At 49.5% G+C, this 18712-nt stretch overlaps 1 protein-coding gene across 3 annotated transcripts in view; it reads left to right on the forward strand.

The window, feature by feature from the left end:
* TGFA (transforming growth factor alpha) overlaps positions 1-18125 on the forward strand; it is a 112723-nt gene extending 94598 nt beyond the window's left edge. For 2 of the 3 annotated variants that reach the window (XM_088026468.1, XM_088026467.1), the window contains exons 4-5: positions 2648-2797; positions 7454-18125. In XM_088026468.1, the coding sequence (XP_087882594.1) occupies positions 2648-2797; positions 7454-7721 (418 nt within the window). In that variant the 3' untranslated portion in view covers positions 7722-18125. Of the gene's footprint in view, positions 1-2647; positions 2798-5457; positions 5568-7453 lie in introns of all 3 variants that reach the window. The other variant, XM_028116277.2, reaches the window with a different exon arrangement.
* The last annotated feature ends 587 nt before the right edge of the window (positions 18126-18712 follow it).

Below are 18712 nucleotides of genomic sequence, written 5' to 3' on the forward strand. Positions count from 1 at the left end.
GTGTGCCTCACTGGGCAAGTTTGTGTTCACAAGTACGCTGGGCTCCCTAATTCAGGGAGACTGAGATGTACTTACAGCTGTGACACTAGGTGACAGAGACATTCTTGTTGACATGAAGACTTTCCCAAGGGGCTAGGACCCCTGCCAGGGGCAGTTTTGAGGCCAAGCTGGTTGTGAAGGGCCCAGCACACAAACAGGGAATGTTCCTCTGGAAGGAAGAATATGGAAAGTCAGCAGAAGGTGACCCAGCTCAGAAGATTAGCCTTCTTAGTGAGTTAAGAGGGCATTGTTTAGGGGGAACTTTGGCAACTTGGCACACCCACAGCAAGGACACCTCTTTACGGGGCAGTGAGCAATCCATCTTTGTTCTTGCAGTGAGTTTTGTGAGCTTGCCATGAAATCACTACCCCAGAGTGTCTTCCACACCAGTCTGCATTACCGTAGAAAGGTAGCCTTCCTGGTTGAGATGGTTAATTTTTAAACCCAGGAGCCCCCCGGCCCCCATTTCCTCATCTATAAAGAAGGTAAGTAGCAGCCCTGACCTCACATGCATTTGTGATTGTTGGGAACAAAAGAGATTGATTCATATAGGAATTTGACAATAAAGGGTATGTGTTATAATTAGCGCTTGGATGCCACTCTTTTTTTAAATGGGATTTCTTGGAGTCCCCAGCGTTAATGGGTTAATCCATAAGGTTCACAGAACCAAGTGGTTAGGGAGGCGTTAGAACCTTTCTCTCCCAGGGCCTGCAGGTCCGAGTAGGAACGTTTCAGAAATGGGAGCGCTTACCCTTCTGCAGCCTGGACTTTTCACAAATGGGCACACAGCCTGGACTTTTCACAAATGGGCACACAGACCCTCACTGCGCTGCCTGAGGAGGAAGCAGCATGGACACTGGGCTATGCAAGAACCCAGACTCTGGGCTGAGCAGACCTGAGTGTGAATTTCTCTCTCTTCCCTAGCAGGGTGGCACAGGCAAATGACTTGACTTTTCTGTGCAAGGATTAAAAGGCAAAACGTATGTCAAATGTACAGTAACCCGTAACAGAAAAGCAAGGGCCTGAATGCAAACTGAAAAATACCTTTAAGTAACGTATTGTTATAACAAGTGGACTCTGGGATAAAGAGCCTCAGTGAAAGGCCTCCACTACGCAGTGCTAAAGACAAGCTCGTATGCTCTGCTATCCCAGGGTGAAGCCTTAAGCAGCAATTTTTGCAACATCTCCTGTTTGGCATAAATCTTTAAACCATACTGTACCTGTTCCTTGAACATTAAAATGATTAAATTTTTGTTAACATTAAGCAAAACCTATGCTCCAGAAAAATGCACCGTGTTTATCCTGTGGCCCCAAGTCTCCCTCTGGCATCTGGGGTCTGAAAGCCCAGGAGCACAGGTTTAAGGGAACCACAAATGTGATAGAAGGCAACCAGGACCCTTAATCCCCCTTTCTTTCTCCTCGTTCTTCAAAGGCCTTTTAATCTAAACGTGAAGGTGGCAGACTGGCTATTTCATCAAAAGGTAGAGCTCTTAAAAAAAAAAAAAAAAAGTTTAGCTATCATTGCCATGTCTTGGGAAAAAAACAAAAACTTTAAATCCAGTGTGTGATGTTTGGTGCAGGGCTGCTCTTGGGGAAGTCCCTGTGGGAAAGAAGCTTCCCCACCTGAGAAGACAGTGGTGATCAAACATTTTCTTTACAATAACAAAGTCATCTGGACAATGGGACCTGTGCATAAGCAAAGTATCTTCTGTTGAGCAGACTCATATGCTTGGAGGGGCGGGGGGCAGGAAATGGCTGCAGCAGAAAATGACCATCCCTTCCTTATGGCTGGAACCAGTCCTAAGGATCATCCTACAAGAACCACTTGGGTGGCCCCAGGATGGGGGTGCCGAGCAGCATCAGCCTTCCGCATACAGGAGGAGGCTGTTACTAAAGTGAAAGAGCCTTTGGATATTAGTAATACCAGTAATATCACCTTGGTATAGGTAGTGACCGTTACAGGCCACAGGGCATGTTCAAGGGCATGACCTCTCTCGTGCCCTTGCTGATCCTCCAGTGGAACAAGACCAGGTGTTGGAAGTGAGAAGCAGGTTGGTGGCTTCCCAGGTCCTGCGTTTACCAGATGGTGGCACTGGCCCCAACTTCAGTACTAACCCTGTGCGCTGCCCCCCCTGCCCCAGTAAATGCTCGCAGGGCTAATTAAATTTGATGAAAACGATAAAAAAGCAAACCACAGCCCGGGTCTGGTTTAGTGTGTTTTCTTTCTCTCATCATCAAATTCTGAATATATACACTTAGTTTAAAAATAACCTGGGTTTTATGAACTGCCAAAATGAACTTGGTGTCCTAAACACACTTGCTGCCTTCTTTATCCCCAGCCTCTGACATAGTAGCAATAACAGTGAAGTGCTTCCTCACATGAGCAAGCTGATCAGTGGCCCCTCATTCTCCAAGCAAGAGGTACCCATGTGGGGAAGTAGGAGCGAGTTTGCAGACACCTTTGCCTCCAGTCGCGAAGGCTGGAGGGGCCCCTTGGGGCTTTTCCTAGGGCTTTGGGTCCCTCTGGCCCAGCCTTCTCTGGGGGGGTGGGGGGTGGGGGAACGAGAGCTCTGTCAGAAGAGCGTGCTGACCTTCCTCTCTTCCGCAGCTGCCATTCTGGGTACGTGGGCGCGCGCTGTGAGCATGCCGACCTCCTGGCTGTGGTGGCCGCCAGCCAGAAGAAGCAGGCCATCACCGCCCTGGTGGTGGTCTCCATCGTGGCCCTGGCTGTCCTCATCATCGCATGTGTGCTGATACAGTAAGTATTTGCCGCCACCCCTAATGTCAGGTCGCCCTCACCGGGCCATCTGCAGCATACCCAGATGACAGGGGCACCTCGGCGTGGCTTATTGCTGTGGTGTCTGATTGGTGTCAGCAAAGCCGAGAGGAACTTCAGTAACGGCCACGCTGTGTCAAGGGCACGCATCCTGGGAGGGTCCCCAACGGTGGGTCTGCGCACTGCTGGAAGCGAGTGGAGAAGCAAAGGTGCATGCTCCTTCCCCACCATTGGGGTTGGAGCCTTCAGAGTTATGATGGGAACGTGCAGGCATTCCAGAGAGCTAGAAATGGCTCCCAGCTTCCTTTGGCAAGTGACAGAGGTGCTTCCTTTCTGCCGAAGGCACGTTGCAAATCCCAAAGCCACATCAGAGGTTTCGGTTGCCATTTGGACAGGCTAGGCTGATGGCAGCCCTTCCTCTTTCTCCACTTCTCTGCCCCTCCTGCATCTTCCAAAACTCATCTTGCATGTTCCAGAAAGCCTTCCTGAGCCCTAGACCAACAGAGACCCTTTTCTTGGACTTATTTGCTTGCCCATATCTGGACTGCTCCACGGAGGGAGACTCCTTAGTGCTGTGTTCACAGCATCTGGCCAGATGTAGTCCCTGGAAATATCTAGAGACATCTAATTCACAGAGCAAGGCCTCTGAGAATTTATACCTAATTGGCTATGCATAAGGAATTCACAGAAGAGCTAAAGGCTCCCAGTCGGCTCAGTGTAGATTAACTCATGATAGAGACGGTAGTGGATGGGCCATCCCAGCAAAGGCCGGAGGAAGCAGCTATGTGTTAATGAAGGAAGCCAGACTGTAGCCCTCTGAGGATGTGTGGAGTTTGGACAGGTAATTATGAGTCTCTGTCCTGTTTTGTTTATTGGTTTGTTGCTGTTGGGGCAACATACCCGCCTCTGGTTCTGGCAACAAATGGATGCCCCGTAGAGCCCCACCCTGCTCATGGTGGCCCTAATTTCAGTCCTTGTGGACCAAGCCAGCCTTACGTGGTGCGGGATGAGGTTGAACTGAGCCGGCCTTTCCTTCCTCTTCAAGCAGTATGTGTCCCCCTGCCACCTGTCTTGGAAAAGGTAGTGGACAAGCAGTCCTGGTTCGGGCTGGAACATAGCCCGGGCTCTGCCGCACATGAGGGTGGTTCTCACGGTTGTCTAGTTGTGTGTGCTCACCCATCATGTCCGTAGTCCTCTATTTCTGTGGCCAGGAGGGTCCCAGAGCCTCAAGAACAAGAACTGCATGCCCCTCTGAGCTTCTCCAGAGGGATTTAAAAGCAAATTTTGCCAGAATCTCTGGAGACAGGGATAGTCTAGGATGCCTGGACGGCCTCTCTCTTTCCCAGGAAGGCAGCTGGTCCCACCTCCCCTCTGTCTTTTCCCAGCCCATCCTTCCTAGAGACCAAGTCCAGAATCCCTGAGCCAGAGACTAAGCCCTTATCCTAACCAGGCTGCTGGTTGCCTGCGCATGGGGCCCTCCTGAGTTGCAGAGTTGGTTGGGACCAGCTTATCCTATGCCAGAGGGTCCTGGAGGCCTTGGTCTCACTGCCCTGGAATGCTCCTTGCTAGGAAGTGACTGGAATAAGCCCACTGCTAGCCAACTGCAAAAGAGTAATCTCTGATAATGGATCTGGAATCAGACTGCTCTGGCCACCCATGACAGAAGTATGTTATGCAGGAAGGTCTCAGGCTCCTTCTCAGCGCTGCGGCCCAAAGATTCGGGGGCCCTCGGAGCCTTTCCCGGACAGTGCCAAGAGAGGGGCTAGGGTAGGGATCATGAGATGCCACCAGGCATCAAGGGCGCAGCACAGCAACAGGCTTGTTTTCTCATTTGTGTCTGGGCCTGTGTCCACCCGGAGACCCTGCCCAGCCCCCATGTGTGGATGCATGGATTAGGCACGTGTCGAGGTTAGAATGAGTAGAAACAAATTCCTCCGTGGTATCCCATGGGAGACAGCTCTAAATATCTACATAATCAATGTCTTCCTTAGTGCTTTCTTCTCTGCCCTTCTTTTGGGTTCCCTGGTTCTTTTTTCATGCAAACTCTGCATGCTGTTCATTCCCGCCCACAGAGGGAGGCAGAAGCACTCGTGACCCTGGTGCTCCAGGGCTCCAGGTGACACGGGTTCCCCAAGAGGTTGGGTTTGCCACAGCTGGAGAAGGGTAGTCCACGGAAAGATTCAAAGCCGTGGCGATTCGTGACTCATTCTCTCATTCTTCCCACGGTCCGTTCAGCCCATCCACGTTTCTTGCTTTGCTGCTGGCAAGACGTGAGGGATGCTTGCCCTCCCCAAGCCCTCACAGCCCTGCCAGCCGGCAGTGGCTGCTTTGTCCCAGCCCTGACAGCCGTTATGAGCCCCCCCCCCCCCCGCCCACCTGCTGTGTTGTGGAGAAAGCAGCCAGGGAGGCAGCCAGGTTGCCCCGCAAGCCGGGAGCAGAGCTGTGCTCACAGAGCCAGTCCCTGAGGGGCCAGCTTTTGTTGCTGGCCAGCATCTGCCCCAAAAGCCACCGCTTTACAAGGCGCTCAGCCCCCTGCTGTGTGTGGCCGGCCCTCCGGAGGCCTCCACGGGAAGGCTGCCATAGAGGCCAGAGCGGCACCCCTGCCCCCAGGCTCCTGCCCAGCCCGTGTTCTCTGTCCACAGCTGCTGCCAGGTCCGAAAACACTGTGAGTGGTGCCAGGCTCTGGTCTGCCGGCACGAGAAGCCCAGTGCCCTGCTGAAGGGAAGGACTGCGTGCTGCCACTCAGAAACAGGTGAGGGGCCGCGGCGAGGAGGGGCCCCTTTCCCTTGGGAGACGCAGCTGGGTGGAGAAACCACCGCCTTCTCCAGGGCAGGGCAGACGTTCTTAGAGGGCGAAGCAAGAAGAGGGTGTTTACCCTCCCAAGTCAGGTTTATCCTAAGGTATGTTTTACTCAGAAGGAAGCACTTTTATCTTTACTGGTCTCTGTGACCTTTGACAAGTTGGTTGGCCTCTCTGAGCCTCCGTTTTCTTATTTGAAAAGATGTGCAAGTTGAATGAGTACTGATACAAAGGACCGAGTAGAGCGTATCACAAACTGTAGATGTACAACCGATGTTCATTCTCTTTCCCTTGAGAAAGTCTCCTGCCCTTTCCCATCGGTGAAAGGAGGGATTTGGCCCACAGGTCTTGCAGGACTCTAGTCTTGGATCCTGTGATCTTTAAGCTTACCACTGTTTTGTGAATATTCTCACTGACATCCACGAAGAATACTGGGCATCTGGAAGTGGGACCAAACCCGCATCTCAGGAGTCCTCACCTGAGCATGACCAGCTTGGGGCTCATGGAGGCAAATGGCTCCTTTATCCAGACAAGCCCTAGAAAGCCACACATCAACAAGTTTTTCTGAACTGCTCTTGTGACCAGTAGAGCCCATCATAAGTTTGAAGTTCCTTTTCAGGGAAGTAGTAGAACAGGAGACAGTCACCACAGGCTCATCCCCCAAGGGAGACCTCCTCTAGTTAATAGTTGGCATTCCAGAAGCTCACGCTTGTATGGAGAGGGTAGGAAGAAGGGCGGCGGGAAGCTGGAACTCCAACGTGTCCATTAAACCTCTTGGCGATCGGCCCCAGAAGGCGCTGAAGGCCCAGGAGCAGTGTATTCTTCAGGAGCCATAGTAATTGTGCAGAAGCAGGCCTCCTTAGTTAGGAGGCCCACAACTCTTGAGGATGCTAATCCATTAATCCTTACAATGGCCTTAGGAGGAGGAGGATTAGTGAGTGATGCAGGTAAACTGAGTCTGCCAAAGGTCCACTTGGGTCCAACCATCAGTCCACGGGGGAATTAGGATGAGAACCAGGGCCTCTGAAGGCCCCACTCCCCTCTCTCTTCCACTGCCTCAGAGGACCATCCACTGAGCTAATGAAGTTTTTATATTGTTGCTTGGAACCAATAGAAAAATAGTTTAAATCTTTTAAAGAAAATTTATAGTAGATTTTGTGCCATTTGTGTGCACCTCAGGAGAGTCATTTAAGGTAGAGGAAGTTTCTTATTAATGTTACTTCTCTGCCCACATTTGGGAGGACATTAGCTTTGAGCCTCCTGAGATGGCCCCTGAGGCTGAAGCCCGCTCCCTGAGATGATACGCACCTGTCCACCTCCAGAGGAGCCATGGGAGGGACCAGGACAGGAAGATGTCCAGGCTGCGCTGGACTCTAGAGCTGCCGGGAGCTAGGTCCTTGCTGCCTCCCGTGAGCCACAGAGGACACCTCAGAGCCCCACCCATTGAGAAACAAATAGGTCCATTCTTAGCTGGCCTGAGGGGGAAGCCATTCTGCCACCAGAGTCCTGGACCAGCCCACGAGCTGCCCGCCAAGCCATCCCTTCCAGGGGAACTGGCCGCAGGCTGGCCTGACTCTCCTCACAACACGGTGCATCCCCACTCTCTGCTGCCATGCCTCACTTCACATTCAGTCAGCCTTGCCTTTGGCACCAGAAGCACAATTTCAGAAGCTGCTGCCCCTGAGGTTGAAACCAGAGGAATTTTGGAGTTGGGCCTGACTGCCCAAGAGAACCTGGTGACCTTGGCTGATGCATCTCCAAGTTTCTGTCCCAAGCTTGTTTTCCTAGCACGGCTGGGGGCTGGCCTGCAGCACTTAACTTGTTTCTCCTTCCTTCCAGTGGTCTGAAGAGCCCAGAGGGAGTTTGGCCAGGTAGACTCTGGCAGCCTGAGGAAGAAAGGACTTCTTCAGGACGAGCCGACAGACCTTCCTGCTCTGCCAGCAATCACCTGTGCAGCCTTTTTTGTCTTTTGTGGGCCTTCCTTCAACAACTCTGTCAAGAACTCTGTCTGCTTGGGGTTATTTGGTGTGACCTAGAGAAGAAATCAGTGGACCATAGTTTAAAGACTGGTCAAAAAAGAATTGCAAAGGGGTGGGCTTCCTGTTGACCTAGCTCAGGTGTGTGCGTCTGCCTGCCTCGGAGCCCAGGGGTGTGTGGTGCTGTCTTCTGCCAGTTACGGAGGCTGGGCCCATCTCCCCACAGCAGTATCCATCCTGCGCAACCCTGGAGATTGCCATCATTGAGTTTTTTCTCATCCGTTTATTGGAGAAGAAGATGGACACAGGGTAACTATTGATTACATGAAGATGCCAAGTGTAAGAGGAGCTGTGTATGTCCTCTGTCCACGAGCCCCTCAACCAGCCTGATGTCTCCCACAGGCACACGACGCCGAGGACCTTCCCAAGCCATCGGCAGCCTTGGAAATAATTTCTTATTTATGAGACGGATGATGGTTTCATTTTTAATCTCTTAAGTCAATGTAAAAAGCATAAAACCTTTTCAGACTTCTACACAAATGACGTATGTAATGCTGGCTAAAAAGTTGGCCGACTGATTACAACCATCTGGCCTCTTTGGGACGGCTAAGGCTTGGGAAGAGCCACCCGGGACTGCCGAGATGGAACCAGAGGAGGAGTTGCTGATGAGAGCGAAGACTGGGGCTCAAGGGTCTTGCCATTTAAGACACAAAGCAAGGAAATGCCCCAGATACATTCCAGTAGAAAAGTTAGCCATTCCAGCAGCAGAGATTTGTAGCTTTGTTGGGGAGAGAGGTAGAGAGTGCCTGTGTATGCATCCTCACGGGAAAACACAGGACTAACTGCTGCATGATTGAACGGGTTAACTTCCTAGTGCTCCCTCCGAGCACAGATGCTTAGAAATCGAGCACAAGCAGAGAGCCACAGGCATTTGGGGCCACATCCATGGAAGGGGGACTGGTCATTTACTTTCCATGTTGTTGCTTGGTTGATTTGTGGCTTTATTTTTAAAAGGAGAAATTGAACTTTCCTATTTATTTTCTAGCATTAGAAGAAATAATCCTGGTGATTTTTTTTTTCCCTTTTCCATTCAGGATGCTGGTTTTATTAACAAAAACTCTAACAAGTCACCTCCATCAGAGTGGGTCTTGCTTTCCCCTGAGAGAAGGAGAAATTGTTTTCATGGGCATCTGGGTATGTTCTGACCCATCGGGCTTGCCTGTGGAAAACACTGGTTCCCTCCAGCTAAACAGCAGAGAGCTCATCCCTAGGAATTTTCATTAAAAATTGTAAACAGAATAACAGTGAAATAATACGTGAAGTCCTTATGTGAGGGAACTCTTTATTCACTAATATTTGAAAAATGAAAGATTTCTACCTATTAGTGCGTCTAGCTCCACCCATCACGAAAGGGACCTTTAAAACATGTGAAGTTGGCTTAAAATTTCTATCAGGTTATTTTTGTCCTCCCCTAATTCTTCTTCCCCAATCTGTCCATTTCTATGAATTGTCTCATTTCTTACAATTTTGAGGCAAGTGTGTGACCCGTGTCTTAGCTTTGGCACTTTCATGGAATGATGGAATGAAGCAGTGAGGGCAGAAATGGGGTCTGCTCGCCTGCTGGCCCCGCTGACGGTGTAATCGATGCAGCTCCCAGGCTTAAGCTGGCATTGCTGGCGCCCATCCTACAGTGGCAGGGATGCGGGCCGAGGCTTCCCGGTAGCATCTTGCTCAGAGACTGGTCCCACTGACCCGGGTTTGCAGAGCCCCCGTTTTCACTCCTCTCATCGGACCCTCCTGAAAGTCTGAGAGCCTGGAGAGAGAGACCAATGGCAGTGGGTAGTGTATTTTTAACTTCAGGTCACATTTTTACTTTAGGACAATCTTTCCTCAGTCTTTTAGAGACTATTTGAGGTCTGGTTGCCTTCAGAGAATAGGAACCGATGTGAAATGTTTTGTGGGACTCTATTCACCTGATGGAGGGCAGGATCCGTGTTCAGTCTCCAGGCGTCCAAGAGTCTTTGCAGAGGTGTGAGGAGGATGAGAACCTTCTCGGGTCCCTGCCGGGACTTCACCTTTAGCGTCTGTGAATGCTGTGGGCCTCCTGTGAGTGCTCCCGAGGCAGTTCTCCATAAACCAGCAGGTCCGAAGAGAGTTGGAAGCAGAGGCTAGGTGACGGCAGGCCTGGACGGACCTTCATCCATGCCCAGGATAGGAGAGCCTTGCTTCTTGGTGATTTCTCTTTAAAAATCAGATGGCCAGCAAGCGTTGGATTCCTGGGCCATTTCATGGTGTTGGTACATTTTGAGTTAGCTGTAAAAATGCCCCCGTTTTGAGGTTAAAAATGCATCTTCGAATCCATCCTTACAGGTTCCCTGTGTTTCCTTGGCCTCTAGAAAGCCAAGGACTATGACTGGGGATTCATTCCTGAGGCCTTTCCTGGTCAGCAGCCGCACACCTGGGAGCAGGAAGCAGAGCTGCTTCCAATGTCTAGCTCAGGAGAAATGAAAAGCCCCCATTAAAAAAAGGGAGGGGGTGCTTGCAGATATTTGATGGAGCCTAGATTCTCCCACTGCTCTACAGGCTGTGACATCTCTAAGCATACTGGCCAGAAACCTTTTCTTCGAGATGGAAAGATAGCCGCCAACCCTGATCTGGAAGATGCTTCTGACACACACGAAGTCAAGCAAGATATGAGCTTGGCCATTGTGTTTCAGCAGAGGAGGTGGGCGCAGCGTCCCAGAGTCTATTTTCCTAAGAAAGGAGGAGGTGGGATTGACACTTGGCCACCAGGGCATTGGTGAGGCAGGAGGAGGTGTGGTTCTAGAGCTTCCTGGGAAACTGTGCTCTGCAGGTGGAGAAGGTGCATCTTCAGCCAGATCTTGCGGGGCTGGGTTGTCTCGCTGTGCCTGGGCCACAAGTCGCTTCTCCCAGCAGTTTTGGCAGAAGTGGATCGACAAGCTTCCAGCGCTACTCAGGAGACCCTGCCCACCCAGTAGGATCTGGGCTTCGGTGTCTCCCAACCTGCTTGGCCAAGGAAGGGAAGGATGCAAAAGCCCGGCCCCAAAGGGGACATCACAGACACGAGACGAACACATACGTTTGTTCTCCATGTTGGAACATAAGGCCGGTCCTCTCCAGCTGCTGATTTTACCAGGCTCTCTGAAAGACCTCGTGGTGAACATACCCACAGTCCCGAAAAGCAGCCCCTCTTCCTAGGGTAGTAACTTACTGAAGTATTCAACTTTTCATTATCTTTATTATAACAAACCTGATGCTTTTTTTTTTTTAGAACTTGTTACTCTGACTTCTGTATATGTTGCACTGAAAAGGTTAATATTTAATGTTTTAATTTATTTTGTGTGATAAGTTAATTTTGATTTCTATAATGTGTTAATGTGATTAGCAGTTCTTTTCCTTAATATCTGAATTATACTTATTTAAAGAGTAGTGAGCAATATAAAATGCAGCTGTGTTTTTCAGTCATGTGCATTGTTGTCCAGTTGTACTGTACCTTGTTTGGAAGGATGAAGGAATGAACTCTTTTTTTTTTTTTTTTCCTAAATCAAGACTGGAGCTTTTCTTTCATGAGATTGGCGTATTGCTGAAAAATTAAGAATTTTCCCTACACATGTGAATGATGAGGAAAAATTAGATGCTCTTTTGCAAATTTAGGGAATCCTAAAGTTAACCAGAGTTGATCCCTGTCTGCTTGAAGAAAACGAATCCTCCGAAGTTCCCAGTGTATTAGTCTTTCATCTGCTATGTATCTGACAATATGCTAAATGATGCAGAGGAAAATATAAAACACACAATCCCTGCCTCCGAAGGAACTGAGATCTGGCTGAGAGACTAACATGCAAAAACTAATTCTGGACCAATTGCAGAGAACTTGCAAAGAAAGCCTAAACTGTTAAGGTAGAGAGCACGTGTGAATAGCTGTGGTTCTCCAGGTGTGCTCCCCAGACCAGCAGCATCAGCATCACCTGGGACCTTCTCAGGAATGCAAATTTTCAAGCCTCTTCCCCACACCTGTTAAATTCCAGAGGAGTCCCACGCCCCCCCTCCACCTTCTAGGTGCTTCTAATACATGCTCAAGTTTGAAAACCACTGTCCTCTAGGACTCAGCGAAGGGCAAGTTAGTGTGGGGCCACAGTTTTTAGGAAAAGCTTTATAGACGCTTTGCGGAGGAAATGAAACAACGCACTTTACCCCTTAGGTGTTCAAAGTTAATGGCCATCAGAACATATGGTCATGACTTAAGGCCTGCACTTATTTGGAATTTCTCTGCTCAGCCTAGTTGAAGGAGAAAACCGGCCCGTCCACCCCTGACCCCCACAACCCTCAGTCACCCACCCCGTTCCCCACTGCCCAGTTTCTCACTGTAAGGAACTTTCTGCAACTATCAGCCCAGTTCTTACAAGCCTCACTGCACTTAAATCCCCATGGTTAAACCCCCTGCTCTTCTAACCCATGTGTGGACCTCACGCGTGTGACCTAGGAGGAGCTCACGCAGCAGAGAGCAAAACTGGCGGAACGGCATGAGATCTTGGTCCCAGGGGATGCTCAGCTTCAGGAGCAAGGGCAAGCCCGCAGACCCCGTTGTCCAGGCCCCAGAGGGCTTAGGATCTCCCTGACCTGCAGGAAGATGAAAACCTAGGCAACTCCTTGTCCCAAGTGTGCTGGCCTGGTAGCTGTCCCTCAACAGAGCCTTTATCCACCTCTTGGGAGAAAGAGGGAGAGACCTGCTCCCCTTACTCCATGTTCCCTCCCTCCCCTTGACCCTATTCCATCTCCAGGGACCTCTCCAGGCCTGTTTCTAACCCAAGGGATGTTCTTCTTGTCCCGCTCCTCCCTGATTTCCAAGCCCTCCTGCCGGGCCCCCCTCTGCCAGAGCCAGTATCGGGTGGCCGCCCCTGGTTCTAGCCAGCTGCCCTGGACTGTCCGGGATGTTGCAGGCAGCACTCCCCCCAGGAAAAAGCGCCGATGAACTTTGAGTCAATCTTCCCTCATTTATCCAGGCTACTTGCAGTTGCCAGCTTGAATCCATGATCTGGACTGACAGGGCTAGTCTTTTTGGTTGCTGTTGGCCCAAACTTCAGACCCCCCCCCCTTCTGCCTGGTCCCGGTGTCCCTGCCTCCTGCCTCGCCCCATTTTGGGGTGTGTGTGACCTCACCTTGTCTCCTGCCAACTCCGAGCTCTTTGCCCGGGAGCCCCCAGAAATTCCAGCACCAGCATTCCCTGCTCCATCTTCTGAAACCCCCTCTTCCACATTTGCTCTCTGCACTTGCTACTTCGGCAGGCCCTGAGGTTTCTGTCCCAGCCTTTCACCTTCAAAAATAGACAGTGACGTATTCATGGGCACACAGCCTGGGGCTAGCAATGCTTTTTCCATGAAGCTAGTGTCTCTCACCCCAGATCAATCAAACTGTAGAATCTGTCGGGGTGGCGCTGGGGCATCTGTTTAAAATCTCCCTACTGCCTTCTAAACACACCACAGCCCAGGGAGAAGACGGCATAGGAGCGGTCTCGTGTCTGGGGCTGTGACTGCCTGGTCCCCACCCAGCCCATCCCCCCACCGCCGTCCATGCTTCCGTGTCCCATTATCCAGCAGGTGGTAGCCCCTAGGGAAGCAGGGCATCCTGGACTTGCTTTTAGGTGGGATCATCTAGGGCAGAGAAGTGAGAAAACTCTGAGAAGAGGAGCCTGTAAGGAGTACCATGTGACTAGCCCTTGAGGTCACGCACAAGTGGGCGACGGCTTTTCAGGAACCAAGTTTTGCAACTGGGAATAAAAACATGGTGACACTTATGCCGAAAGGGAAACAGGAGAGAGAGAAAGAAAAAGCAAAAAAAAGCCTCTCCCCCAGGGACATTTACTCCTGTGGAAGCTTCAGGCCCTGGCCCGCTGCTGCTCGGGTACCGTAGGACCAGAGGCTGCCCTGTGCCATGAAGCCCCCTGGGGCAAGCCCCAGTCCTGCCAGGGAGCCCCTCCCGGGAGGTCAGGAGAATGCAGCTGAGAGGGGGTCAAAGGAACAGCTCCACTACCTGGAGCTGGGCTGCCCTGCATGTTCCAGAAGGAATCCTCAGGTCTGAAATGTGACCTCCCCTAAGAGCTGTGCTGGGAGGAGCCAGGGTCATTTAAACCCTGGCCGGTCAGAACAGAAGCGACGTGACTCTTCCACCTGCCTTTGGTCCCAAAGGAGATCCCGCAGCAGAGTGAGCCAGAGTGCAAGGGTTCTGGATCCCTGTGGTGGAAGGAGGCCTGGGGGCGAAGACCCGGGGTTGGTTGCAGGCCTGCTGCTTGCTGGCTGTGCTCCCCTGGGGTGTTACTGGGCCCCCAGTGCCTGTCTGTCTAGCTCCTGCCTCTCTAGCTGAGGGAGCTGTTGAGATAAAGTTTGCAAATTCCCACTTGCTCAGCCTGATTTTTGGAATAAAAAAAATCTAGTGCTATCCGAAATGCCACTAATATATTGTCCGGTTCAAGGGAGGCTCCACTCTGATCCTCTGCCGACCTTCAGTTCAAGGCAGAAGAAGGGACGTGTCATGAGAAATATTTCCAGAGATCCAGTGGCAAATGGGGCCACAGCAGAGAGTCATGCTCCTGGTTGGCGACCCCTAGAAGTGGCAAAGGACGCAGAGGAGTGAGGAAACTGTCCTTGTAGAGAATGTTGTGCAGCGTGGCCTCAAGGAGTAGAGCCAGAGGCAAAAATGTTGATTTCTGCTCAATAGAGGGTCTTTTTCATAGCCAGAGCCTCCCCCTGGGCTAGGGGACTCCCCACCACCAAAGCCATCGAGCAGCGGCTGGGTGACCTCCAGGGCACAGGGGGTCCCCTGGTGGACTCGACCATGTCCTGCAAAGCCTCTGGGGTCCAGTCCTCCTCCAGCACTCTAACCACTGCCTCCTGTCCAAGGGTCGATGGGCTACCAGCATTCCAAGCCTTCCCACAGCCCCCTTCTGGAATAGTCTGTGAGCCCAGACTTGAGCCTCTGTCCTGCCCTTGTCCTGCTATGGGTCTTGTGGCCTCCCAGGCCTTCCTGGTAATGGAGGGGGCATCTCAGGCCCTGCCCAACCCCTTCCCTCCCACCTGCTGGCATTCAAGCCTGTGGCTTCACCATCCTTAGGAGGGTCCCCATAGAGGGACCACAGCCCAAATGACTCTCAGGAGAGGGCCTTTTCTGGCTCTCTCTATCCCTAAGTGCCTAGGTGTGCTGGTGACTTGCCCTCTCAGATCCACGGTCTGCCCCGTGCCCCTGCGGACAGCCTGCCCAGGGTCCTCTCACCCCGTGGCTTCTGGTACGGCCACTGGGTGGCCCCAGGGGAGAGCTGAGGTGTTTCACCCCCACTCCCTCCCTGCTGCACAGGATTCACACCCCAGGGCTGGGCCCTCACCACACTTCATTTCCACCACTTCCTCCCCTCTCCCTGTCCCTTCGGCCCCGGGGCTGATGATGGCTCCCCCGGACACTCTGCCAATCTTTCCCCTGCTTGCTCTTTAATTTCCAAGAATGCTTAGCCAGAGGCAAGAAATTCAAATGCTTCCGGGAGTGAAGCTGGTAATCGGAATGAGTGGGGCTGTTTGGTGGAAGCGTGAATGCGAACGCCTGAGTCCGGGAATCTGGGGTGGGAGGTAGCCCTTGTGAAGAGCTGGAGGGCCCAGACCTCTTCAGAAGGGGGCGCCACGCCTCCCCTCCTGCTCCTCCTGGGTATCCAGCACGGTGGCCAGATTTTCCGTTTTTTTTTTTTTTTTCTTTTTCAAGAGAAGCAGGAAATCTGGACTTTTACATAAAATAGCTCCATTTCTAAATGTGGCTCAAATGTATAAACCACGCGGTGGCCCCACCAAAATCTGTCTGCAGGTCACCATCCGTCTGCAGCCTCCACTCTCAAGCTGTCTGCTTGTCTCCGGCTCTGCCAGGCCTTTTCACGCCTCTCTGCCAGCACAGTTCTCGTTGCTGGAAATGCCTGTTTTCTGCTTCTGTGTCGGAGCACGCTTCTGTTCCTTCTAGAACAGAAGGCTCACACCTCGCTTTCTCTCTGAGGCCTGCCCGGAGCCCCCACCCAGAGCCCTCACGTTATACGCACTTCTGTTACATAGCCTATGACCAGTGGCCATGCCAGTGGTCCTGTGCCCCAGGTCATGAGCTTCTCAAGGTCAAGAATCTCTGTCCTCTCTGTCTTTATAGCCAAGCATTTAGCCTGATGCCTGAGACACGGAAGGTAACGCAGTAACATTTTGTGTAACAAAATCATCGGCTATACTGATGGACCCATGTACGCCCCCTGAGGCAGTGTCATATGGGACCACTGGGTCCTGGAGGGTTGGGTGATTAGATGAAGGGACTTGGCATTGACTGCTACCTGTCACACACCTCACAGGTCAAAAGGTCTTTGTGACCCTTTCTGCTTCCCTATCTATCCTGAGAAGCTTTGCTTCTCGGCAAAAATGCATTACACGTTCTGACCAGTGGTTTACCAAAAACTTTGTCACAGCCCCGGTGGATTTGACAGGAATGTTTTGTTTTCCTCTTTTTCCTTCCACAGTTTTATTAGGGTACAGTTGACATATAACATTATGTAAGTTTAAGGTGTACGGTGTGATAATTTGATACATGTATTTATTGCAAAATGATTACCACATGAAGTTAGTTAATACTCTATCCCCTCACATAATGACCATTTGTGTGTGTGTAGTGAGAACACTGAGGATCTCATCTATCAGTAACTTTCAAGTATATGATACAGTATTGTTAACTCTAGTCACTGTACATCGGATCCCCATGACTTCTTCCTCTTATAATTGGATGTTTGTACCCTTTGACCAACATCTCCCCATCTCCCCCACCCCCAGCTCCTTGCAACCACCATTCCACTCTCTGTTGCTCTGAGTTCAGCTTTTTTAGATTTCATATAGAAGTGAAATCGTATAGTATTTATCTTTCTCTGTCTGACTTATTTCACTTAGCATAATTCTCTCAAGGCCCATCCTCATTGTCTCAAATGTCTTTGGGAAACTTACTTGATAAGAAATAACCTGGCTCATTTTCCTACACAAAAATCAGTTTTCTAGTAATGAAAGTGATGATCTGAAGTTCACTCTAATTTGAGGAGGTGAAGATTGAATTCTGTAAATGAGCCCTCGTCATTAAAGTTGTGAAAATGTATTAGCATTACACAGTTGTATTTCTTAATTAACACTAATGGTGTAGACAAAGAACTATGAAGAGTTTTTAAGATCTGGCACTGAAAACTGAGACACTGGTGCACTGATCTCTACAAGTCTTCCTGTGATAGTCACCCTAATTATTTTTTTTAATTGTGCAAACACTATGTCTCTGTTTAGGAGTACCACAGTTGTTGACAGATATTTTTCATTCTGAAAACTAAGTATCACCACCAGCTAAAAGATTCAAAACTAAATTCTGCCATCACATCATTAGAAGGAAAATAAGATCTATCTGAATTCTTGGTATAGAAGGAAATAAAATTGGAATTCATGTTCTACAAAAAAGGGAGTAAGGAACCATGAGAAAACCAAAATGTATAATTTTAAAATTTTCTTCTATTCAGTTTATACAACTCAAAACCCAAAAAACATATAACCCAATTAAAAAATGGGCAGAAGACAAGAAGAGATTTCTCCAAAGAAGACATCCAGATGGCCAACAGACACATGAAAGATGCTCAACATCCCTCATCATCAGGGAAATGCAAATCAAAACCCCAATGAGATATCACTTCACACCTGTCAGAATGGCTAAAATCAAAAATACAAGAAACAACAGTGTTGGTAAGGATGGAGAGGGAAAGGAATCCTCATGCACTGTTGGTGGGAATGCAAACTGGTGCAGCCGCTCTGGAAAACAATATGGAGGTTCCTCAAAAAGTTGAAAACAGAACTACCATGTGATCCAGTAATTCTACTACTGGTATTTACCCAAAGAAAACAAAAATGCTAATTTAAAAGATATATGTGCCCCTGTGTTTATTGCAGCATTATTTACAGTAGCCAAATTATGGAAGCAACCCAAGTGTCCCTTGATTGATGAATGGATAAAGAAGAGGTGGTATACATATACAATGGAATATTACTGAGCCATAAAAAAGAATGAGATCTTGCCATTTGCAACAACATGGATGGAGCTCTGGAGTATTATGCTAAGCGAAATAAGTCAGTCAGAGAAAGACAAATACCATATGATTTCACTTACATGTGGAATTTAAGAAACAAAACGAATGAAGAAAAAGAGACAAATCAAAAAACAGACTCTTTAGAGAACAAACTGATGGCTGTCAGAGGAGAGATGGGTGAGGGGATGGGGGAAATAGCTGACGGGGGTTAAGGAGTGTACCCATGGTGAGCACTGAGTAACGTATGGAATTGGTGAATCACTATATTGTACACCTGAAATTAATATAACACTGTATGTTAACCGAAATGGAATTTTAAAAAAAACTTTGAAAAAGTGTAAAAAAAAATAGTCTATTTATAAAAATTATTATATAATAAAATTTATGTTTTGTGTGTCTAAAATTTTTTCTTCTATTCAGCTCCGTATTTAAAATATAATTGCCAATACCATGTATATTTATGCCGCATTAGATGCTTCTCTTCATAATTCAATAAAAATAAAGCTTGATAATTTTTAAGGCAGATTGGGGCGCCTGGGTGGCTTAGTTGGTTGGGTGACTAACTCTGAATTTCGGCTCAGGTCATGATCTCAGTGCTGTGAGATCAAGCCCCAGGTCAGGCTCCATGCTCAGCACAGAGTCTGCTTGAGATTCTCTCCCCCTCCCTCTACACCTCCCCTGTTCACACTCATGCACATGCATACAGGCATGTGTGCGCTCTCCCACTCTCTCTAAAATAAATAAATAAATAAAATCTTTTTTTTTAAGATTTTATTTTATTTATTTGACAGAGAGAGACACAGCAAGAGAAGGAACACAAGCAGGGGGAGTGGGAGAGGGAGAAGCAGGCTTCCCGCGGAGCAGGGAGCCCGTAAATAAATAAATAAAATCTTTTTAAAAAATATTTAAGGCAGATTATTTTCTTCTACCAGCCTTGTTTCATTCAAACGTGTTTCTCCCCTCATTCCTGCAGGCATTTTTTAATCCCTT

This window comes from Eumetopias jubatus, unplaced genomic scaffold, assembly GCF_037043125.1.
Source record: "Eumetopias jubatus isolate StellerSeaLion01/CBP00866 unplaced genomic scaffold, mEumJub1_p1.0 scaffold_9, whole genome shotgun sequence".
In the NCBI taxonomy this organism is placed as follows: domain Eukaryota; kingdom Metazoa; phylum Chordata; class Mammalia; order Carnivora; family Otariidae; genus Eumetopias; species Eumetopias jubatus.